This window comes from Macaca fascicularis, chromosome 2, assembly GCF_037993035.2.
Source record: "Macaca fascicularis isolate 582-1 chromosome 2, T2T-MFA8v1.1".
NCBI classification, from domain to species: Eukaryota; Metazoa; Chordata; class Mammalia; order Primates; family Cercopithecidae; genus Macaca; species Macaca fascicularis.
Genome location: NC_088376.1, coordinates 136,023,740 through 136,048,652, shown reverse-complemented (window position 1 = coordinate 136,048,652; position 24,913 = coordinate 136,023,740). Strand labels below are relative to the sequence as shown.

The 24,913-nt window shown below is 42.4% G+C and overlaps 1 protein-coding gene across 8 annotated transcripts in view; it reads right to left on the bottom strand.

Moving 5' to 3' along the window:
- Window positions 1-24,297, bottom strand: part of PPP4R2 (protein phosphatase 4 regulatory subunit 2) — a 72,233-nt gene extending 47,936 nt beyond the window's left edge. For 4 of the 8 annotated variants that reach the window (XR_012431361.1, XM_074032739.1, XM_005547623.4 and 1 more), the window contains exons 1-2: window positions 24,038-24,297; window positions 22,955-23,036 (exon numbers count right to left, since the gene is read on the bottom strand). Coding sequence is in view for 4 of the 8 variants with exons in the window: in XM_005547623.4 (XP_005547680.2) it covers window positions 22,955-23,036; window positions 24,038-24,071 (116 nt within the window). In the remaining 4 variants the exon portion in view is untranslated. Of the gene's footprint in view, window positions 1-22,954; window positions 23,037-23,654 lie in introns of all 8 variants that reach the window. The other 4 variants (XR_012431360.1, XM_074032737.1, XM_074032738.1 and 1 more) reach the window with 3 other exon arrangements.
- Window positions 24,298-24,913: the final 616 nt, after the last annotated feature.

The window sequence follows — 24,913 nt, the reverse complement described above, 5'->3', positions numbered from 1 at the left end:
CCTTACCCGCCCTCCCTACACCACTAAAATTCATGTGTTGAAACCCTAACCCCTAATATGATAGTATTTGGAGCCCAGGCCTTTTGGAGGAGCCCTCATAATCAGATTAGCACCCTTATAAGAAGAGACCTGAGAACTTACACTCTCTCCACCAAGTGAGGACACATCAATTATGCCAGAAACACCAGGCATGGTAGCTCACACCTGTAATAACTGGCCACTTTAGGAGGCCAAAGTGGGAGGACTGTTTTCAGCACAAGAGCTCAAGACCAGCCTGGGCAACACAGCAACACCCTGTCTCTATAAAAAAGTATTTTCACTTTTCTTTTCTTTCCTTTTTTTTTTTTTTTTTTTTAAAGAGACAGGGTTGGCCAGGCGCGGTGGCTCAAGCCTGTAATCCCAGCACTTTGGGAGGCCGAGACGGGGGGATCACAAGGTCAGGAGATCGAGACCATCCTGGCTAACACGGTGAAACCCTGTCTCTACTAAAAAATACAAAAAACTAGCTAGGCGAGGTGGCAGGCGCCTGTAGTCCCAGCCACTTGGGAGGCTGAGGCAGGAGAATGGCGTGAACCTGGGAGGTGGAGCTTGCAATGAGCTGAGATCCGGCCACTGCACTCCAGCCTGGGTGACAGAGCGAGACTCCGTCTCAAAAAAAAAAAAAAAAAAAAAAAAAAAAAGACAGGGTCTCACTCTGTGGCCCAGGCTGGAGTGTAGTGGTGCCATCTTGGCTCACTGCATCCCTGACCTCCCAGGCTCAAGTGATCCTCCCACCTCAGCCTCCTGAGGAGCTGAGACTTCAGGCACATACCACCACACTCAGCTAATTTTTGCATTTCTGTGTAGTGACAGGGTTTCAGCACATTATGTTGCCCAGGCTGGTCTCAAAACTCTGGGTTCAAGCAATCTGCCTGACTCGGCCTCCCAAAGTGTTGGGATTACAGGCATGAGCCACGCACCATACCCGGCCAAAATAATTTTTTAAAAATATAAGCCAGGTGTGGGGACGTGTGCCTGTAGTCTCAGCTACTCAGGAGGCTGAGGACAGGACTGCTTGAGCCTAGGACATAGAGGCTACAGTGAGCTATGGTCCCACCACTACACTCCAACCTGGGTGATGGAATAAGACCCTGTCTCAAAAACAAACAAAACAAAAAAGCAGGGCCAGGAAGAAAGCTTTACCACATAACCTGACTATGCTGGCACACTTATTTTAGACTGCCAGCCTCCAAAACCATGAGGAAATACATTTCTATTAAGTCACTCAGTCAATGGTATTTTGTTATAGCATCCCAAGCTAAAACAGTAAATCTGTATTTTGAAGGAATAGTGACGTATGATGCAGAAGGAAATAATGATAAAACCACCAAATTATGCCCTGTAGAAGAAGCCTACACCTTGGCAAAATAATATTTATAACCAAATACCCCTAATATCGAGTGGAAAATATGACAAAATTTTAAATGGCAAGGCTATTACATTCTAGGAAAATCTGGGAAGCTCTTAGGCAAGAGCCAAGTGGACCAAGAACAGACAGAATCTGGACATATGGAAATTGGGAGAGAAGAGAGAAAGCAAGTTTACTTCACTCAGAATACCCTTTCACCCACTCACACTCATGACTCCAATCCCAATAATAATTTCTATTATTTTCTAGAGTTAGAAACAATAGCTCCTAGGGGCCGGGCATGGTGGCTCACATCTGTAATCCCAGCACTTTGGGGAAGTCAAGGGGAGCGGATCATCTGAGGTCAGGAGTTTGAGACCAGCCTAGCCAACATGGCAAAACTCCGTCTCTACTAAAAATACAAAAATTAGCCGGGTGTGGTGGCACACGCCTATAATCCCAGCTACTAGGGGGGCTGAGGCAGGAGAATCGTTTGAATCCAGGAGGGGGAGGTTGCAGTGAGCCAAGATCACACCACTGCACTCCAGCCTGGGCAACAGAGTGAGACTCTGTCCCCTCTCCCGCAAAAAAGAAATAATAGTTCCTTTGTAGATGAAGACAGGGTTTTATTTTTCATCTACAGTGATGTATCTTTTAATGACAGGGGTATGTTCTGAGAAATGTGTCATCAGGTGATTCCAATGTATGAACATCACAGAGTGCACTTATACAAATCCACATGGTATAGCCTACGATACACCTAGGCTATATGGTATATAGCTTACTGCTCCTAGGCCATAAACCTGTGATGGTAAGTATTCACACATCTGAACATATGTAAAATAGAAAAAGTACAGTAAAAATCCAGTATTATAGTATTATAGGACCACCATCATATAAGTGGTTCATCGACGACTAAAATGTCATTATATGGTACAAACCTCTATTCATTTATCTAACCCAGCTCCTACTGTGTGACACACTCTGAGTAAGGGAAGTTCGCCCCCTCAAAACTTACAGAACCACAAGTAGAAACAGATTAGTCAGCAAACAGCTGTAACAGAAAATGCAACTGATACATGTCAGAAATATGGCAGTTTCGATTGAGAAAAGGAGATCCAAGAAAACTTTTCAGTAAATAATATATATTTGAATGGAGCCATCTGAACAGTCTTAAAAGACAAGTTGAAGGTATCCATAAGGAAGAACCTATGAGGCAATTAACAACAAGGTGCTATGAGAATTTAACACCAGCACAATAGAGCACTGCATATTCAGTGAACTTCAAGTAATGTGGAAAAGTTACGAATGGTGGCAAGAGAAGACTGGAAAGGTAAAAAGAACCCAGGTGAAAAAAAAATTTTAAAGACCAAGACACTACATGGGAGGCTGGGATGGGAGAACTGCTTGAGCCCAGGAGGTTAAGGCTGCCATGAGCCATGGACACACCACTGCACTCCGGCCTGGGCAACAGAGCAAGACTGTGTTTCAGATAAATAATAAAATAAAATAAACACTACAACAGCACAGTCATCCCTTGGTATACTTCAGGAACTGGTTCCAAGACTCGTTGTGTATACCAAAATCTGCACATACTTAAATCCTGCTGTCAACCCTGTAGAACCCACGAATACAAAAACAGCAGTCCATTGTGTAGGCGGGTTTCACACATCCTACAAATACTGTACTTTCAATCTACGTTTAAGGTGACCCCCACAGTTGAAACCTGTGTTGCTTAAGAGTCAACTGTATCTGCCTGGCTAAAAGTATAAGAAAGATAGGATAAAAATATAAGAAAGATATTAACTAGCAATGATGTACAAAGGAGACATCAAAGGAAACAAAAGAGAGTGACCATACCTCCTAGTTTCCCCAAAACCATCCTAGTCTGTATCTGCACGCCCAGTGTCCCAGCCAGTTTACCACCTCTACCATACATTAACAAAATACTGTTAATAGTTGCATTAAAACATGCTGGTATGAGCCTGGCCAACACAGTGAAACCTTGTCTCTACTAAAAATACAAAAATAGCCAGGTGTGGTGGTGGTCACCTGTAATCCCAGCTACACAAGGATGAGGCAGGGAGAACTGCTAGAACCCAGGAGGCGGAGGTTACAGTAAGCCAAGATTGTGCCACTGCACTCCAGCCTGGGTGACAGAGCAAGACTCCATCTAAAAAAAAAAACAAAAAAAACCAACCAAACAAACAAAAACAACGCTGGTATGGATTTAGGAGACTTCTCCACCTTATACTTCCAGCTTCTTCCAAAGTTCTTCCAACTTTGTCAAGTTTCCAAAATGCATATATATGATGCATATATAAAGAACAGAGTCTTCACTTTAACATACACTTAATTCTGCAAGATGACAGAAATAACCAATCTCACTTTATCTCACTCTTTCTAGACTCAATGTATCTAACTATTCCCTTTCAAGGGCAGCATGCAGGGTAACCACCAGTGCCTAGGGTAGCTAGCTCCTTTGGGTGCTAAATGGGGGTGGGGGAAGTGGTCAGCACTGCTGTCACTGAAGACTGGTTGGTGTATCAGCAGTGGCCTTTGACCTGGTCTGTAAAACACACACAGCTGCCAGGCTAACAATAGGCAGAGTTTATGGGAAACTAAAGGTTAGGTTAGTTTCCTCATAGTTACCTCTATGGTTACCTGTGGTTAATGAAGCCATGAAGTTACTAACCCATCAAGAAAGTCAGGAATTAAAGGCTCTCTCCCCACAGGTATAAAGAATGACCTGGCTGGGCACAGTGGCTGCTATCTGTAATCCCAGCATTTTGTGAGGCTGAGGTGGGTAAACAGCTTGTGCCCAAGAGTTCGGGACCAACCTCAACAACACAGGCCAGACCCCATTCTCTATTAATCCCAGCACTGGGAGGCCAAGGCAAGCAGATCACTTGAGCTCAGGAGTTCAAGACCAGCCAGGGCAACATGACAAAACCCTATCTGTACTAAAAATACAAAAATTAGCTAGGTGTGGTGACACACACCTGTAATCCCAGCTACTCGGGTGGCTGAAGCATGAAAAAATCTCTTGAACCTGGGAGGTGGAGGTTTCAGTGCACCACTGTACTCCAGCCTGGGCAACAGAGTGAAACTCTGTATCTTAAAAAAAAAAAAAAAAAAAAGGAAAACAAAACAATGAACCAATGAAGCCAGTTAACAGACCCTATATTTAATTAAACACAAAAACATCTAGGACATTCATATTATTTATTTATAAAAATTATACTTAGTGTCTCAAATAGAATTCTGATAGGTAAAACTAAAAGACTTGGTTAAAGACCTTAACTGGTGGTCTTAACATTTTTTTTAAATTTCAGACATCCTAGAAGAAAACTGTAAGACATTTTTAAAATCTGAAGGTATGCTTTTTCCTATAAAGCACAGTCTCTCAACCCTGACACTACTGACATTTGGGGCCAATCCTTCATTGCTGGGGAGTATCCTGAGCAACACAGGATGTTCGGCGGCATCCCTGCCCCTGCCCCCTACCCCACTAGAGGCTGGCAGTATGCCCCCAAACTGTAACAACCAAAAAGATCTCTAGACATTGTCAGCCCTGGTTTAGAACCACTGCTATAAGGCATTGAAAAAAAAAAGTGAACAAGAATATGATAGAATTAAAGGAAAATGTGGGGGGGGAAAAATCAGATCTGATTTATTGTCAAGGGTTATTATTAGCTTAATTAGACAGCATAGGTCAAATTAAATATTTATATTTAGATTTAAATATGTCATTTAAAACTATTTTTAAGATAGTAGAGGCCAGGCACGGCAGCTCACGCCTGTATTCCCAGCACTTTGGGAGGCCGAGGCAGGCGGATCACTTGAGGTCAGGTGTTTGAGACCAGCCTGGCTAACATGGTGAAACCCTGTCTCTACTCAAAAAAAAAAAAAAAAAAAAAAAAAGGCCAGGTGCGGTGGTTCACGCCTGTAATCCCAGCACTTTGGGAGGCCAAGGCAGGTGGATCACGAGGTTAGGAGATCGAGACCATCCTGGCTAACACAGTGAAACCCCGTCTCTACTAAAAATATAAAAAAATTAGCCAGGCGTGGTGGCTGGTGCCTGTAGTCCCAGCTACTCGGGAGGCTGAGGCAGGAGAATGGTGTGATCCCAGGAGGCGGCATTTGCAGTGAGTTGAGATTGCACCACTGCACTCCAGCCTGGGCGACAGAGCGAGACTCCACCTCAAAAAAAAAAAAAAAAAAAAAAAAAAAGCTGAGCATGGTGGCACACGCCTGTAGCGCCAGCTACTTGGGAGATTGAGGCACATGAATTGCTTGAACCCGGGAGGCAGAGGTTGCAGTGAGCTGAGATCGTGCCACTGCACTCCAGCCTGGGTGACAGAGCGAGACTCTCAAAAAAAAAAAAAAAAGACAGTAGGCTGAGTGGGGTGGCTCACGCCTGTAATCCCCACTTTGGGAGGCCAACGCAGGCAAATCACTTGAGGCCAGGAGTTTAAGACCACCATGGCCAACATGGCGAAACCCTCTCTCTACTAAAAATACAAAAATTAGCTGGGCATGGTGGCGCACACCTCTAATCCCAGCTACTCAGAAGTCTGAGGCAGGAGAACTGCTTGAATCAGGGAAGCAGAGGTTGCAGTTAGCTGAGATCAAGTCACTGCACTCCAGCCTGGGCAACAGAGAGAGACTCTGTCTCAAAAAAAGATAGCAGAGGGCAATCTTAAATCTTGTGGGTACTATTTTCATTCCTTCTGTTTTATAGAACTTTATGACATTTCTGAGATCTCAGAGTGCTCTCAGTATTTATTTTCTTCCTATATCCTAAATGGCTTGCTTTGGCATGTTTATTAATAAACAGGCCAGGAGTATATTTTGCAGAAAAAAAGTTACAGCTGGGTGGGGCGGCTTACATCTGTAATTCTAGCAGTTTGGGAGGCTGAGGCAGGTGGATCACCTGAGGCCAAGGTTTCGAGGCCAGCCTGGGCAACACGGCAAGACCCCATCTCATTAAAATAAATAAATAAATAAATGAATGAATAAATAAATAAACAAGGGTTCCAACTAATACATAACAAAGTTATGCTAGATTTAGAATATTATCACTTTCAAATCTCCAATGAAAGAAATGATACAGGCAATTTTTTAAATCTAGCCAATTTTTTAATCTAGCCAAAAAATCCGAAAAAGGAAGAACAGTATCAATGAGGAATCAGAAGTTAGCACAAAATAAAACAATGCAAATTAAATAAAGCATTTTTCACGTACTAGATTTTCAGATTTAAAAGCCTAATAATGGGCTCTGCACAATGGCTCACACCTGTAATCCCAGCACTTTGGGAGGCCAAGGTGGGAGAATTGCTTGAGTTCTGCAATTCTCAATTGAGACCAGCCTGGGCAACATAGCAAGACCCCACCTCTACAAAAAATTAATAAGTTAGCTGAGTGTGGTGGTACATACCTGTGGTCCTAGCTACTGGGGAAGCTCAGGTGGGAGAACCACTTGAGCCTGGGAGTTTGAGGTTGCAGTAAGCTATGATCATGCCACTGTACTCCAGGCTGGGCCAGAGTGAGACCCTGTCTCAAAAATATATATAAAAATAAAAATAATTTTAAAAGTTGAGTAACGCTTGGTGCTGACGTGGATATAGAGATAACTTTCATACACTGCTAGTTAGCAGAAGCACATACTGAACAAGTTTTTTGGAAGGCCAGCTAGCACTATCTGTCAAACACAGTAATGTACATAATCATGAACCCATAAATCCCATTCTTACATGTGTGCCAGGATGTTAACTTAAGCACTGTTTGAATTGGTTGGTAACTGTAAACAGCCCAAAAAACCATCAAAGAAGACATTAAATAAAGAACACCCAAAACAATAAAATATTATGCAGCCCATGAAGACAATGAGGTAAATTTTTGTGTTTTGGTAAGGTATCTAAATGCAAGCCTGGGTGCAGTGGTTCACGCCTGTAATCCCAGCATTTTGGGAGGCTAAGGCAGGTAGATCACTTGTGATCAAGAGTTCGAGACCAGCCTGGCCAACATGGCAAAACCCCGTCTCTACTAAAAAAACAAAAAAATTAGCTGGGCATGGTGGCACGTGCCTGTAATCCCAGCTACTCAGGAGGCTGAGGCAAAAAAACTGCCTGAAACCGGGAGGTGGAGGTTGCAGTGAGCTGAGGTTGTGCCACTGCACTCCCGCCTAGGCAACAGAGCAAGACTCTGTCTCAAAAAAACAAAAAGAAAAGAAAAAGAAAAAGAAAAAAGGTATCTAAATAAAGAAAATAACAAAAGGTAAACTGCAGAAGTTTCATGCCATTTTTAACAAGAGGATTAACACACATACACTTATGTGTACAGAAAATTCTATTAAGAATATATAAGAAACAGTATAGTTTCATTTTTCTTTTTTCTTGTATTTTTGTAAAATGAGACAGAAACATCTAAAGCAGTATTAATTTCAATCCTCTTTACACGTGGGTTTTCCACATTTATAGGCACAAGAATTACTTAATTCGTGTGATCCATTACACTCAAAATGCAGTTATTCTCACCGAATTCCTCCTTAACCAAAGTGAAGATGTAAATAGAAAAAGCATGTATCAAGATATTCTCCATATTTTAAATCCAAGTTTTTAAAACTACTTTTAAAATCTTACCTGTTCATCTAACCATCTAATATTTTGTCAGAAATAATTTTTAAGGAACCACATGCTGGCTATGGCACTGATTTTAGCCATATCCTACCAAAAGCAACATAACAAAACCAAAGACCACACACAATATTTACAAGAAAACTGGATGACAACTTAACAAGGTATCATCCCCAAAAACTCTCCAATATGAACAAGCAGGGTAAGACTAGAGAAGTATCAATACCTACACAAGAGGAAAAGAAACACGACTAGACCCTACAAACGTGAAAATCTCAAATTCACTAGCATTCACTGGTAAGGGTGGTTAAAAAACAAACAAACAAAAAACAAGCCTACATTCTACCTACATTTAAGATTGCTCCTTACAGCAAGAAACACCGTAGTATGCAAAAGCCCTAGAAAAGGTGGACCAGTCTCCAGTTAACAAATCACTCTGAGACAAAAATGGCCACCACCTCAAAAGCCACCCTGGAAGTCACCATAGACAACAGTATCCCTAATAAAACAAAATCCCTTTGATATTTGATAAAAATACCAAATTCCCTTTAGTTGCACAATTTTAAATAGAAATATAGTGTGCCCTCTCTATCTACAAGTTCCACATTCACAAATCCAACCAACCTCAGATTGAAAATATTTGAGAAAAATTGTACTGAAATGTGGAGACATTTCTCATCATTACTTCCTAAACAACAAGGTATAAAAACTATTTACATATCATTTACATTGTATTAGGCATTATAATTAATCTAGAGATGCACCAAGGATGTGCAAAGGTTACATGCAAATATTATGCCATTTTACATCAGGCACTGATCATCCACAGATTTTATGTCCAAAGGAGGTCCTGGAACCAATCCCCCACAGATGAGACAACCGTACTTTGCTATTAGTTGACAGAAAGCTATCTCACCCTCCGCCTTCCTCCCAGATATACACAAAATTGCAAAACTTACAAATGTTCTTTAAGACCTTGCACTTTCCTTAAATTTCAAATACTTCTACAGCATATATTTTTCTCCAGTTTCATCACCTACAAATGGGAATATCAGAACTACTTCGCAATATTGATGTGGTAAGATTTTTACTTAAATGAGAATAACAAATCCAAGATGCATATATTAACTAGTAAGCTGAGAGTCACTTCAAGCTAAAATACATCTATCAGTCTCATCACCTGTATATTTCAAACTTATGTCTCTACAAAATTACAATTACTTAAAAGTTTTTTCTTCCTTGAGGTGACTGGAAAACAGTCAAAATTACAAATGTTAAGGGTACATCAGTCATCTATCTTACTGACCCTTCCACACTCAACCTTCTCATAATTGCCCCAAAATCCCCCACAGTACATGAGGTCAAGCTTAGGTAAGCCACTTGAAAATCTCAGAAATTACAGAAATAACGATTATAAGAGTCCTACCAGCCGGGCGCGGTGGCTCACGCCTGTGATCCCAGCACTTTGGGAGGCCAAGGCGGGCGGATCACAAGGTCAGGAGATCGAGACCATCCTGGCTAACTCGGTGAAACACCGTCTCTACTAAAAATATAAAAAAATTAGCCAGGCGTGCTGGCAGGCGCCTGTAGTCTCAGCTACTCGGAAGGCTGAGGCAGGAGAATGGCATGAACCCAGGAGGCGGAGCTTGCAGTGAGCTGAGATCACGCCACTGCACTTTAGCCTGGGCGACAGAGCGAGACTCTGTCTCAAAAAAAAAAAAAAGAGTCCTACCAAAAGCAAAAAGCTCCAAATTCTTTTTTTTTTTTTTTTTTTTTTTTTTTTCTGGGACAGAGTCTCACCCTTTTGCCCAAGCTGGAGTGCAGTGGTGCCATCTCAGCTCACTGCAACCTCTGCCTCCCGGGTTCCAGCAATACTCCTGCCTCAGCCTCCTGAGTAGCTGGGACTACAGGCACCTGCCACCATGCCCAGCTAATTTTTTCTATTTTCAGTAGAGGCAGGATTTCACCACGTTGGCCAGGCTAGTCTTGAACTCCTGACCTCAAATGATCCACCCACCTCGGCCTCCCAAAGTGCTGCGATTACAGACGTGAGCCACTGTGCCTGGCCTAAAAGTTCCGAATTCTAACGGTGGTTTTGAAAAGATGCTGGCACTGTTACAGTAGAGGAGGAGGATGTTAGATAACTGAAAAAGGGGCAAGTAGTATGTATTAATAAAATGCAAATTACAAGAGGATTTAAAGCCAGTTCCATTACTCATCAGCCGTATAACCTTGCACAAATTATTTAAGCCTTCTAAGACTCAACAGCCTCATTCTTAAAAAAGAGAAAAGACCTACTTCAGATAGTAGTTGTAAAGACTAAATCAGGTTATGTATATGAAATATTTGATAATGTCTGACACAAAATAAATGTTCATTAAATATTTGCATTTAGGAATAAAAGAAAGGCTGGGCACGGTAGCTCATGCTTGTAATCCCAGCACTTTGGGAGGCCGAGGCACCTGAGGTCAGGAGTTCAAGACCAGCCTGGCCAACATGGTGAAACCCCGTCTCTACTAAAAATACAAAAATTAGCCAGGTATGGTGGCGGGCACCTGTAATCCCAGCTACTTAGGAGGCTGAGGCAAGAGAATCGCTCGAAACTGGGGGGCAGAGGCTGCAGTGAGCTGAGATTGTGCCACTGCACGCCAGCCTGGGAGACAGAATGAGACTCTGTCTTTAAAAAAAAAAAAAGAGAGACAGAGACACACAAGTAAATTATAATGAAAGTAGAGTTTTAACCATGACTGTCTTCTAAGCAACGGTCAAACAGATTATAAGCATACAGACAAGAGAGATAGTATGACACATACAGCTCCAAATGGCTCTCCACTCTACAGAGCCTCTCAATAAAGCTTTTTATGTTTCTAGAAGGGCATGGTGGCGCATGCCTCTGGTCCCAGCTACTGGGGGCAGGGGCTGAGGCAGGAGGATCATTTAAGCCCAGGAGGTCGAGGCTGCAGTGGGCCATGATTGCATCACTGTACTCCAGTCTGGATGACAGAGCAAGACCTTGTCTCAAAAAAAGAAAAAAAAGCAAAACAAAAAAGTTTTTTATTTTTTTGCATTAAGTGGTAAGTGATAACAAAAAAGCCCTTCTTCCCCACCACATGTATGCCACATTTTTTTTAAAAACCACTAAGGGCATTATTACTATTATTTTATATTATTACTAATGTGAGACTTAAATTAGCTATTATTCACTTTATAGTCAATGGTGTGAATTCTCAAAAATATTTAATATTCAGGTAACAGGTTACCCAAGGTATCTGACAGGGATGGAATGTACAAGTGGTTACAAGTAGATTCTACACACATGTATTACAAGCAATGCAAAACCTGGGCAGCCTGACACATCAATAGGACTGCTACTGGGTGAAACCAGAAAGAAGACAGGCAACCGAACACATCAGAGAGCTGGCGAAAATGAAGATCTAAAATACACTTCTCAACATACAATGTTTTTCATAGGCACAAGTAATTAAACAGCAAACACTCTCCTCAATTATCTACACTGTTAACGTTTTAGTCAGTGATTCAGTTTTTTGCCATGGATCCTGAATAATAAACTTCTACATCAAAAAGGGAAAAGACCTTCAGTCTACAAGCAGAGAGAAAGCATGGTGTTCTGTGGACTATAAATTCCTTATCTTCTTACTAATGAGATCTGAAGCTTACTAATGATGTTTTGAAGCAACATGAAGTTTTTGACAGGTGTCCAGTAATGTCATATAGAGTAATAGTCCATAAACATTATGAACCCATACATTCACTGGCAGACACAAAGTGGATCTGTAGATATAGATACACATGTGCACAAAGGTAACACTAACATAGAGTTTAGTAGTAGCGGTGACTGCTGTTTCTCATGCATTATAGACAACTGCTTCTCAACTTTTTAATGTCTCCAAACCATTCACTAATTATTAATTACTCCCTAACAGTTAACATCTCGCATTATTATCAGACACTTTAACACTAAGCACTATCACCATGCCCCATTCCCCACTCCTAATCGCTACTGCTACAATACCACCCCCAAATAGTGCTGCAGCACAGAGATTCCTCTAAGCTTTCAAGCTGGAAGGAACCTTGGAGATTATCTATTACAAGCCTCTCATTTAGTATCTGAGGAAACTGTGACCAATAGTAATTTAAGTGATGAAAATCATTAAAAGTAGAATAATTAGTTACAGTAACTCCCACTTACGGGATACTCACTATGTGCCTGTCGCTGCATTAAGCACCTTTAAATATAAACTCATTTAATCCCCATAACAACACTTTAAATAGACCTACTTTATTACCTATATTTACACACCTGGAAATTAAGGGAGAGAAGTCAGCCTTGGTCATATAGTAGCTACATGATAAAATTCAAAATTCAAACCTAAATCTGTTTTGTGCTCTCCTGACTGTCCAATCACAGTTCATTCCACAAGATTAAGTACTTTAGACTTGTTTCTTGAGCCATATTCATTCTAGTTATGCCCAGCATACAGATAATTTTTACTCTCCCCCAAGTTTTCATATCTAGAGCTATGTACTTTATTATTTAAGTCCTCTCAACAGTTGAAACAACTAAAGGTACAAACCCCATTTTTTTAAGTGAGGAAACAAGCTCACAAATAATTTGTCCAAAGTCTCATCAAGAAGTAGCAAAGCTAAGTTTGGAACTCAAGCAATGCTCTCTCCAAGACATGACATTACTCCACCATCACCACACGCTAACTCACATGCAATTAGGAAAGTAGCCAACAACTAGTAAAAACTAAACTGACCATGGAAAACATGAGTTTATTTGGGCACCCAAAAGAATGAAGATAAGAAAAATTAACTCTACTCAGAAAGTTGGCGTGCTTAACTTCCAGTGTACCATTCAGGTTTACACGATGTGATGAAAAAGAAACTATAATTTTATTCATGTTCAAAGCTTAATAACTTCACTCACTGGAATATTTAGAAGCAAAAGGGCATCCATTCAACTTTTACTGAAAATATATTGTGCTTCCTCTGAGAACCACTGTGATGATAGCACATGAGAGGACTTTACGTGACACATAGACAATTCATATTTTAGTAATTTTAGTATTTATAGATTGTAAAGTGACTCAGAAAACATAACTACTACACTAAGCCAATGGCTTCAGATCTTATTTCCCACAACAACATTAAGGGTAAAAAATTAACACAGTGGTTATGGGGGAGGGGCGCGGGGGACGGTGGCTGAGGGTTTGACCTTTATCTGTAATTTTCTTTCCACTTAAAAACAAATTTGAGGGAAAAAAAACTCAGCTGACCTGAAGAAAAGCATTAAAGAAGTAAATGTACAGATGTTACAAGAATGTGGAAAAATTCATGAAGGTAGTATTTGGCTGACATTTTAGAAACAATTTTCAAAGTGTTCAAGAAATATTATGTTAGACAAAACACCACAAAATTCCCTCTAAAGAAATCCCACAGAGGCCGGGTGCAGTGGCTCACACCTGTTATCCCAGCACTTCAGGAGGCCAAGGCCGGTGGATCACTTGAGGTCAGGAGTTTGAGACCAGCCTGGTCAACATGGTGAAACCCCAACTCCACTAAAAATGTAAAAATTAACTGTGTGTGGTGGTGCGCACCTGTAGTTCCAGCTACTCAGGAGGCTGAGGCAGGAAAATCGTTTGAACTCGGGAGCCAGAGGTTCAAATGAGCCGAGATACCACTGCACTCCAGCCTGGGTGACAGAGTGAGACTGTCTCACCAAAAAAAATAAAAAAAGAAAGAAAGAAAAAAGAAACCCCACAAAAGGATCTAGCAGCCTCATGGACTTAAGGAGAACTTCTTTATAATAATGCGGGTCTTAGTTGTTGTTAACTACTTTTAAACAACCTTTCATTTTCTTACTGTTATGTCAAAATACCTGAACACAAGGAACTTCAAACTGTAGAGAGAGGGGAAAAAAGCAGCATCAAAATATGCATTATCAACAACCTAACAACGAGTATTATCTATCGAGCATTTACTCTGCGTACCAAGCACTGTGCTGAGCTTCCTATGTATTGCCTGCCCACACTTCAAGATACTATTATTATCCCATTTTATAAATGATGGAAGTGACTTAACAGGGATGTAAAAGTCTTCCTAAAAAGCAGAATTCTAAGAAGATGGCAGTGGCACTACAGTTTTTCATCTCTCTAAAACCTTATGGCCGACCAAACTAGAGAGCAGAACCAAAAACCAGTGGACCATATTTACAACAAAACTGACACAGTATTTCCACAGACCCCAAAAAGTAAGTGGATGAGGAAAAACTGACAGTCACATGACCTGAACATTACTGGGATCTGTGACACAGAGAAGTCAAGGTGTATCTCAAAGGCATAGGAACAGGACAATCATAAAATAGCCAACAGGTATTCACTAGAAATCACTGCACACCAATTTGAGAACAGCAGCTGATACTGAGATGGATTCTGCCAACTCTAGCAGTGAGTGAATAGACTGTCGTGAGTTTGAAAAGATGAAGCAGGTCTTGCTTACTTGAGCTCTTGAAAGTGACCCAACAGTGCTCCAATCTAGAGGTAAGCCCCACAATGAGAAAGGGCCAAGAGAAATGAAGACAAGGTTCAAAAAAAAAGCAGGAGTGGCAAACACCAGCCTGGAATTTCAGAATGCAAACTGCCATGTTCTTAAAAAGCAATGAGAGTGCTCCATGTAGTTAAAAAAGCTACTCTGGGCTGAGTGTGGCGGCTCACGCCTATAATCCCAGCACTTTGGGAGGCCGAGGCAGGTGGATTACGAGGTCAGGAGTCAGCATGGCCCAGGTGGTGAAACCCCGTCTCTACTAAAAATACAAAAACTACCTAGGCGTGGTGGCGTGCGCCTGTGTTCCCTGCTAGCCGGGAGGCTGAGGCAGAAGAACAGCTTGAACCTGGAGGCGGAGGGTGCAGTGAGCCGAGATCACGCCACTGCATTCCAGCCTGGGCAACAGGGCGAGACTCCATCTCAAAAAGAAAAAAAAAATTGTAGCATATTCATACGATGCATCTACTCAGAAATAAAAAGAAATGCAAACTATGTTGAATAGAAGCCAAAGAATACATACTGTATGGTTCCATTTACATAAAATTCTAGAACTCACAAACTAATCTACATTGACAAAAAGTTGCTTGGAGGGAAGGAAGCACACACAGGGAGGGAAAATTACAATGGGACATGAGGAAACTTCTGGGAGTAATGAATGAACATGTTCACAATCTTGATTGTTGCTGATGGTTTCCTGAGGGTAGATATTAAAATTTAGCAACCTGTACATTTTGAATAAATACAGTGTATTGTACGTCAATTATATCTCAATAACACTGCTTTTTTTTCTTTTTTGAAACGGAGTTTCGCTCTTGTTGCCCAGGCTGGAGTGCAATGGCAAGATCTCAGCTCACTGCAACCTCCGACTCCCAAGATCAAGCGATTCTCCCGAGTAGCTGGGATTACAAGCAAGCACCACACCCAGCTAATTTTGTATTTTTGGTAGGGATGGGGTTTCTCCATGTTGGTCAGGCTGGTCTTGAACTCCCGACCTCAGGTGATTCACTGGTCTCAGCCTCCCAAAGCGCTGAGATTACAAGTGTGAGCCACTGCACGCAGCCAATAACACTGCTTTTTTTAAAAAGGATTCTTCTTTTTTAAAAAGAATTCAAGACAAAATGACAAGTACTGAAGATATGCAAAGATGCAGCAATAGTCTCCCTTCCCTCCCCAACAAAAAAACCAAAGACAACAATTCAATCACTTTCTTGAAATACCTTAATTTTTAAAAAATTTAAAAATTCATATTGAAAGACTACACCACCAGTGTGTAGATAAGAGGATTAAAAAAAAAGACCACAACATATACCTGAGTACAATGACTCCAAAATATTCAACATTGATTTTCAAAATGTTTTTGAAGATCTAGTCTAGAAACATCACTGTATTTTGGCCTGGCGCAGTGGCTCACGCCTGTAATCCCAACACTTTGGGACGCCAAGGTGGGGAGATCACTAGGTCAAGAGTTCGAGACCAGCCTGGCCAATATGGTGAAACCCCGTCTCTACAAAAAACACAAAAATTAGCCAGGTATAGTGGTGGACACCTGTAATCCCAGCTACTCAGGAGGCTGAGGCTGGAGAATGGCTTGAACCCGGGAGGCGGAGGATGCAGTGAGCCGAGATAGCGCCACTGCACTCCAGTTTGGGCAACAGAGCGAGACTCAACTCAAAAAAAAACACAAACACACACACACAAAACCACACTGTATTTTAAAGAAAATAAATCATTTAGGAAGGTAGGCAAAAAGAGTGGGCAGTTTAATAAGGTAAAAAAAAATATCAGATGTTAACAGCTGGCCAGGCATGGTGACACCTCTGTAATCCCTGTACTTTAAAAGGCCAACAAAGTGGGCAGATCACTTCAGCTGGGGAGTTCAAGCTCAGGAGACCAGCCTAAAAGCATGGTGAAACCCCATTTCTACAGAAAACACAAAAATTAGCCAGGCGTGGTGGCATGTGCCTGTAGTCCCAGCTACTCGGAAGGCTGAGGTGGGAGACAGTTTACAGTGAACCATGATTCTGCACTCCAACCAGGACAAAAGAGCAAGACTCTGTCTCAAAAATAAATAGATTTTAACAGTTTTATTGGGGGAAACAACAGAATTAACAAACTTAAGATACTCAAGGAAAGAAAATGTGAACCAAAGATTTTATTTCCAGCCAAAGTGACATTAAAGATTAAAGGGCACAGGCCAGCCACGATGGCTCACGCCTGTTATTCCAGCTCTTAGGGAGGCAGAGGTGGGAGGACAGCTTGAGCTCAGGGGTTTTGAGACCTGCCTGGGCAATAGAGCGAGACCCCGTGCTCCACAAAAAAGAAAAAAAAAAAAGAAAAAGAAAAAAAAAAAGAATAAAAGGCACAGACAACATACAAGAAAAGAATAAAAGGCACAGACAACATACAAGACATATATGTAAGAACTCCCGGCCAGGAGCGGTGGCTCATGCCTGTAATCTCAGCACTTTGGGAGGCCGAGACGGGCAGATCACTTCAAGTCAGAAGATCGAGGCCAACCTGGCCAACATGATGAAACCCCCATCTCTACTAAAAATACAAACGTTAGGCCAGGTGCAGTGGTTCACGCCTGTAATCCCAGTACTTTGGGAGGCCAAGGCAGGCACATCACCTGAGGTCAGTAGTTCGAGACCAGCCCAGTCAACATGGTGAAACCCCGTCTCAACTGAAAATACAAAAAAATTAGCCGTGCGTGGTGGCATGCAACTGTAATCCCAGCTACTCAGGAGGCTGTGGCAGAAAAACCGCCTGAACCCAGGAGGTGGAGGTTGCAGTGAGTTGAGATTGCGCCACTGCACTCCAGTCTAGGAAACAGAGCAAGCCTCTGTCTCCAAAAAAAAAAAAAAAAAAAAAAAAGAACTCCAGAAATATTGTTTCAATTAGCCCCTTTTCAATAATCTATTAGAGAATAAGCTTCATTCAGACAACCAAACTGACTAGAGACACAGACAATACAATGACATAAGGACTGATTGTATGCATGAGATATATACCTATTGTAAAACTAAGATTGACAGTTAAAAGAGAAAGTGGGGGGGGGGGGCTGTGGCTATGCCCGTAATCCCAGCACCTGGGGGCGGGGATCACTTGACGCCAGGAGTTCCAGAATAGCCTGGTCAACATGGCAAAACCCCGTCTCTACTAAAAACACAAAAATTAGCCAGGCGATGGTGGCATGTGCCAGTAAACCCCAGCTACTCGGGAGGCTGAGGCACAAGAATCGCTTGAACCCAGGAGGCAGAGGTTGCAGTGAGCTGTAATCGCACCACTGTACTCCAGCCTGGGCAATACAGTGAGACTCTGTCTCAAAAAAAACAAAAGGGAAAGTTATATAACAGCAATATGCTCAGACAATGTAGACAGAAAAACTTTTAAATGGGGGATAGAAATAAAGAATATGTAAAAAAAAAAAAAAAAAAAAAAAACTTTAACATTCCTAGTAATTATATTCGTGGCAGTAATATTTGTATTATTATTTTAGACTTTCTGATGTGTAATGTTGGTTACAGTCAGTAATTACAAGACATCATGATTCTACCATCCCCTGCCTGCGTTCTTGAGAGAACAAGGATTTTTGGTATGCAAAAAGTTAATTAAAAACTCAGGGCTGGGCGAAGTGGTTCACACCTGTAATCCTAGCACTTTGGGAGGTTAAGGTGGACGGTCATGAGGTCAGGAGATCGAGACCATCCTGGCTAACACAGTGAAACCCCATCTCTACTAAAAATACAAAAAAATTAGCCAGGCATGGTGGCGCATGCCTGTAATCCCAGCTACTCAGGAGGCTGAGGCAGGAAAATCGCTTGAACCCAGGAGGCAGAGGTTGCAGTGAGCCAAGATTGTGCCACTGCACTCTAGCCTGGGTGACAGAGCGAGACTCCGTCACAAAAAAAAAAAAAAGAAAAAAAAAGAAAAAGCACTACGCACTCCCATGTTTACCGCAGCACTATTCACAACAGCCAAAACATGAAACCAGTTCAGTGCAATGGCTCATGCATTGTAATCTTAGCACTCTGGGAGGACTGCTTGAGGCCAGGAGTTGGAGATCAGCCTAGGCAACATGGCAAGACTTTGTCTCTACAAAGAAATTACAAATTAGCCAGGCATGGTGGCATGTACCCTATCTGTAAGTCCTAGCTATTCAGGAAGCTGATGCAAGAGGATCCCTTGAGCCTAACAGTTTGAGGTTGCAGTGAGCTATGACTGAGTTGCTGCACTAAAGCCTGGGTGACAGCAAAACCTTGCCTCAAAAATCCATTTTTTTAAAAAAACGAACCAACCTGAGTTCCCATCAACAGGTAAGAAAATATGGTATATTATTCAGCAATAAAAAAGAATTAGATCCTGTCATTTGCAGCATCATGGATACAACTGTAGGCCACTATGTTAACTGAAGTTAAGTCAAGCACAGAAAGACAAACATCACATTTTCACTTATGAGGGAGCTAAAACAGTGGATCTCAGGAAGATAAGAGTCTAAAGACTGGTGATTACTAGAGAGTGAGCAAGGAATAGGAGAGATAAAAGGAGGAAAAAAGAATATACATGTATTTACTACCACCGAACTGTACACTTAAAATGGTAAAGATGGGGCTGGGCATGGTGGCTCACACCTATAATACCAACACTTTGGGAGGCCGAGGGGGTGGATCACATGGTCAAGAGATCGAGACCATCCTGGCCAACGTGGTGAAACCCTGTCTCTACTAAGAACACAAAAATTAGCTGGGCGTGCCTGTAGTCCCAGCTACTCAGAAGGTTGAGGCAGGAGAATTGCTTGAACTCGGGAGGCGGGGGTTGAAGTGAGCTGAGATCGTGCCACTACACTCCAGTGTGGCGATAGAGTGAGACTCCATCTCAAAAAACAAAAGAAAACAAAAATGGTAAAGATGGTGAATTCTGTAAGTGTGTGAGTGTGCATGTGTGTGTTTGAGACAGGGTCTTACTGTGTTGCCCAGACTGAAGTGCAGTGGCACAATCATGGCTCACTGCAGCCTCAACCTCCCAGGCTCAGGTGATCCTCCTACCTCCTCCTCCCAAGTAGCTGGGAGTAGCTGGGACTACAGGCGCATGCCACCACATTTGGCTAATTTTTTGTAGAGACGGGTTTCACCGTGTTGCCCAGGCTGGTCTTGAACTCCTGGGCTCAAGTGACCCTGGGCCACCTGCCTTGGCCTCTCAAAGTTCTGAGACTACAGGCATGAATCACTGCACCTGGCCAGCAAATTATATATTTTACCTAAACAATAACAACAACAAAAAATCGTTTTTAAACGCTGTATTCCTGATTCTGAAATACAAGTCCTAGTATTTTATCTAGCTGAGTAATAATAAACATCTCTACCATCAGGATTGTAGTCTTGAAACACCATTTCCCACTAAAAGGCAGGTCTTCTTGAGAAATGTCTAATTCACATCTGGGGCAGGAAATGAGCCTGGAACATATTCTTATACCAGAGAATAAGGATATTATCAAAGACTACTAAAGTCATGTCAAAAGGACTCTGGAGCCAACTGGAAAAGGCTACCACTGGCCAAATGGGAGACAACTTGACCATCAAAAAGGATAGTAATTGCAACTCAAACCCATCAAATACATTTAAATCCATGACTGAAATGCATGAAATGTTTATATTCATGATTGAAACACACCATATGTTCCTGTTTATTCAGAGCATACTATACATTTAGCATGATGTCAGGAACTACGTTACCTTCAGAAAAGTGTTGCTCCAGAAAATGTCCCATTTTCAGGTGAAAGTAATCTTTGCAACATAAAAACAATTTTTTGAAGTGGCCAGAAACAATTCATTTCGGGATTAATTATTTTAGTTATATACATATATAGTTTCCTCTTCACATCAATTTAGTATGTCTTGGCATCTTTCCTAACTTCATACATCAGATGTTTACAGGTAAATTTAATAGACTAAGAAGTAAAATTGTTCAAATTTTTCCTACAACCTCCTCCATTGTAAAAACCTACACTTACAATTCTAAAACCTCTCTAAAGCTAAAAACAAGCGTCAAAACAATTGTTTTTTGAAAAGAAAAATAAATAGCCTGGGGGGTCACTGATTTTGATCCATAAACAGTTTCACATACTACTTCTGTTAATGCTTTCTTGCTATAATGCATTAATTCACTGGAAAATAAAAACAACTATGAAATTTTTTTTTGACACAGGGTCTCACTCTGTCACTCAGGCTGCAGTACAGTGGCCCCAACTATCATGGCTCACTGCAGCCTCAACTTCCCAGGTTCCAGCAATCCTCCTACCTCAGCCTCTGGAGAAGCTGGGACTACAGGCATGTACCAACACACCCAGGTAACTTTTAAATTTTTTGTCCTGAGCTCTATTGATCTTCCGTTTCCCAAAGTGCTGCGATACAGGTATGAGCCACCACATCTGGTGGAAACGCTTATCTTAAGCAATCCACCCATCCTAAAACATCAGAAAAGTCTAAATTGCTGTTCTTTAAATTTTAATTATCTTGTTACAAACTCACATACTAGACAAAGCTTAGTTTAGTCATAAATGGGTAACAGAAATTCTGCAAATGTATCAAAGATACTCCATGTTGATAAAAAGAAATCAAAGCTTAAAGCTAAATGCATAAACACTGGCTGCTATTTACATAATAAATTTAAAAATATTTTCCAAATTCCATTTAATGTAAGAATCTAAGTACACCAATCGTTTCAGTACAAAACACGCTTAGTGAGTATATAAACACCTAATATGGGGTGGGGGATTGGGAATTTTAAGTCCTTTTCTACCAGGATAAAGTAACTGTCCAAAAAAAATCAGATAACTTCCCCAGGCACTTGGTGTTCCAGTAAGACAGGATATTAAAAAGCTATCTTTTAGAAGCTTTCAACTATTTATACATTTATAGGCAATGTATTTTATCAAAAAGGGAAAGCAGTGTGTACAAACCTGATAAACTGAATAAGAGGTTTTAAGTACTCATCTCCAAATAGTTTGATATAATCTTGTATATCAAAAAACAGCCAAAAGTAAAATGCTATTTGGTTTGACATTGTTGACAGGGCTAAGTCTGTGCCAACTAGCAATTCAAGAGGAATATAGTGGCAGTCTTAAGTATTTATGTTTCAGGGATTAATTTATTTTTGAAAGATGGCATCTGGTCATTTTTAGGCTTATCTGTATAAGCATAAATTAACAGTTTTACATTGTTTTAAATCAAGATGTTCTGTATGAGACTATAATTCGGAGGTAAAAATGACTTCCGCCCCAGAAGCTCCCATTTTTTAATGTAATAAATAGAAATACAAGATTGAACACATCACAGTGACGTTCTCAAAATGACTAGTATATTTTAATAGAATACTAACGAGATTCAGCTTGCAGACATGACCATTAAATCAAGCACTGAGGCAGCAAAGGTTTTTTCCTTTCTAAAATTAGGCTAGTTGTTAAAAGGCTAGACTACAATCATAAGCAAATCTTGTGAGAAATGAACACTTGCTAATAATAACGCCAGAGAAATTATACAATACTTGCTGAAAGCTACACTCATACTAGGCAGATAACCCACATATTAACATCGAACCCACAGAAACCTACCCCTTTCCTGCTGCCCCAGCCCCCACCCAAAGACTACAAAAAGAAGTCATCAAAGATGCACTGTCCTCTACAAATAAACTTAGCCAGAGTGCGTCTACCACACAAACTGCAAAACAATGACCTGGAATGTTCCTTCTGAACACAGCCCTAACTTTTAAGTCTCAGATTCAGAACATTTGGAAACGAGCTTAATAAAATGCTGAGCATATGTAACAAATCAGCTATCCTAAAAGTCTACAGGTCAGTCAAAACTGCAGCATTTGGAATTTGTCAGATAATCAGAGTCCTCAAGACGATAAATAGAAGTGACACTTCAAACACCTACATACGCAAATACGACAAAAAAAAAACTGGACACACAATATGAGAAAATACCACCAAGACTCTGAAACAGAATCAAAGCTACAAAATTCTACAAATAAGCCTATTTGTTATGGCCAAAAAGGGTCATAATGGAATAGGCATTCTTCCTTTCTCTGGCTCCTTAAGACTAATACGTTCTCCAAGGGTGCCAAAGCCTAGCTACAAAGACAATTTTAACATATACAAGTTTTTAAAATCCGTTACAGACCAATATAGAGCAAATAAGTGTACATGTTCTTTAAATGTAAATTTATATATAAATTATTTAAATGACCAGGACTTCTACAATTTAGAATGATTTATCTATCCCAAAATACACTTTTTTCCCTTTCCTGAGAAATTCTGAATAATGCACTGGTCTATAACGACAAATGCGTGCTTTCAACTCACATTGTTTCTCCAGTCTTGGCTACATGACAAAGAAACTGATCCAGGACAGGACAAACTTCCTTTTTCCCCCTCTTCTCAAAATCTAGATAAAGGAAGAAAAAAAAAGTTATCAGTTTTCTCAAAAGCCCTCTAAAAACAAACTTTCCTCCCAGTCCTTTCCCTTAATAAGAATTAAACAAAAAATTTTTCAAAAAGCCTCTCAACCAAATAACCACCTCAACCCTCCAAGTTCTACTTCTAACATAACACCCTCTTTTACAGATAACAAGAATCCTCCTAAAGGGGGCACTCAACTTCACAAACCATTTTTAACGCAGTGCTTCTCGAAGTGTGGTCCGGGGGAACACCAGTATAATATTAAGCTGAGAATCCAGCGAAAATAAAAATCCCCAGGCCCCGATTCCCACCAATTGTTTCATAAATCTGCCTTTTTAAGAAACACCAACTACCCCAAGTAGCTGTCCCCAAATGATTCTGTATGTCAAAGAATAATTCTCAAAACGCTGAAATCTCTCTCTTCGAAGTTTGAAAGCCACTGTTCTCAAGCCTGTTGCGTGGAAGGCGTGCAATCAAGTACAGTGAAGGCAACCACCCTGAAATTAGGGCGCGGAAGGATGACTTCAAAAGCCCTGAAAAAGGCATCCTGAGACAACTTAAAAGTTGCGATGCCACCCCCCCCCCACCTCCCGCCCCCACCAACCTTTTACTTTTTCTCCCACCCCAACGCCTGGCGTGCGGGTGGCCTGGCAGAGAAAGGAGGATGCCTGGCAGGGAGGCGTCTGCGGTTCCGCGACTCGACCCTCGAACGGGTGGTAGAAAGACTGGGGCCCCCGCAAGAGATTCCCCGGCTCCCCTCCCCCAGCCCAGACGCCGGCGGCCGACACAAAGCCAGAGCGGGGCGGGAGGGAGCTGCCCACAGGGCTCCCCGCCCCTGGGGAGGTGGAGGGGGATGGGAGCCCGTGAAGCGCTCTCCCCACGCCGCGCCTGGCCCCAGCCCCGGCCCTCGGAACCATCCGCCCTGAAAGGAGAGACGAGCGAGCCGGAGAAGGCGACGGGGAATGGAGAGGGGGCAGCTACCCCCACCTTTCAGCGCCTCCTGGAGCCTCTCGACGTCCATGGCTTCCCGGAGTCCCTCACAGCCTCCGCCTCCCTCCGCGGGTCTCTCGGGGACCGGAACGCCTCCCCCCACCCCCCCGACGCCCTCCCCCTCCCTCGCACACACTCCGGCACGCAGGCGACCGGGGGGGGGAACGAAGGGAGCCGGGGGAAGCGTGCGAGAGAGCGAGACCGACAGAGCGAGCACCTCCCCAAGCCGCTACCACCAACCCTCCAACATGGCGCCCGGCACGTCACCGCGCGCACGCTCCCTGCCGCCGTCCTCGCTCCCGCCGCGCGCCCCGGCCCGGAACCCAAGAGCGCGTGCGCGGCGGAGGCGTGACGCTGGGGCCCAGCGCAGTAGTCAGTCGCGGCTGCGTCCCGGCGGCTGCCGGATGCCCGGCCCCGGCCTCGGCCCCGGCCCAGCCTCCGCGGAGCTGAAGGCTGAACGGTCGGGCGACAGGTGTGCAGGCGGACTCCTAGGCTTTGAACCCCTGCCATTTTTTGCTCTCTATGTGAACTTAAGCTATTTACTTCGTCTCTCTGAGCCTCATTTTCCCCATCTGTACAGTGAGAGCACTGGTACCGATGCCCTATGCAGTTGCTGTGAGAATTCAGTGTGTACACTTCACGTTCAGAATGCGCTTAAAAAACGTTCAGCGAGGCCAGGCAGGGGGCTCAGGTCGGTGAGCCGAACACTTAAGGAGGGAGGCCGAGGCGAGAGGATCGCTTTAGCCCAGAAGATCGAGACCAGCCTGGGCAACAAAGTGAGCCCGCCCCCGCGCCCTTCTCTATATAAAAATAAACACAGGCCGGGCGCGGTGACTCAAGCCTGTAATCACAGCACTTTGGAAGGCTGGGCCG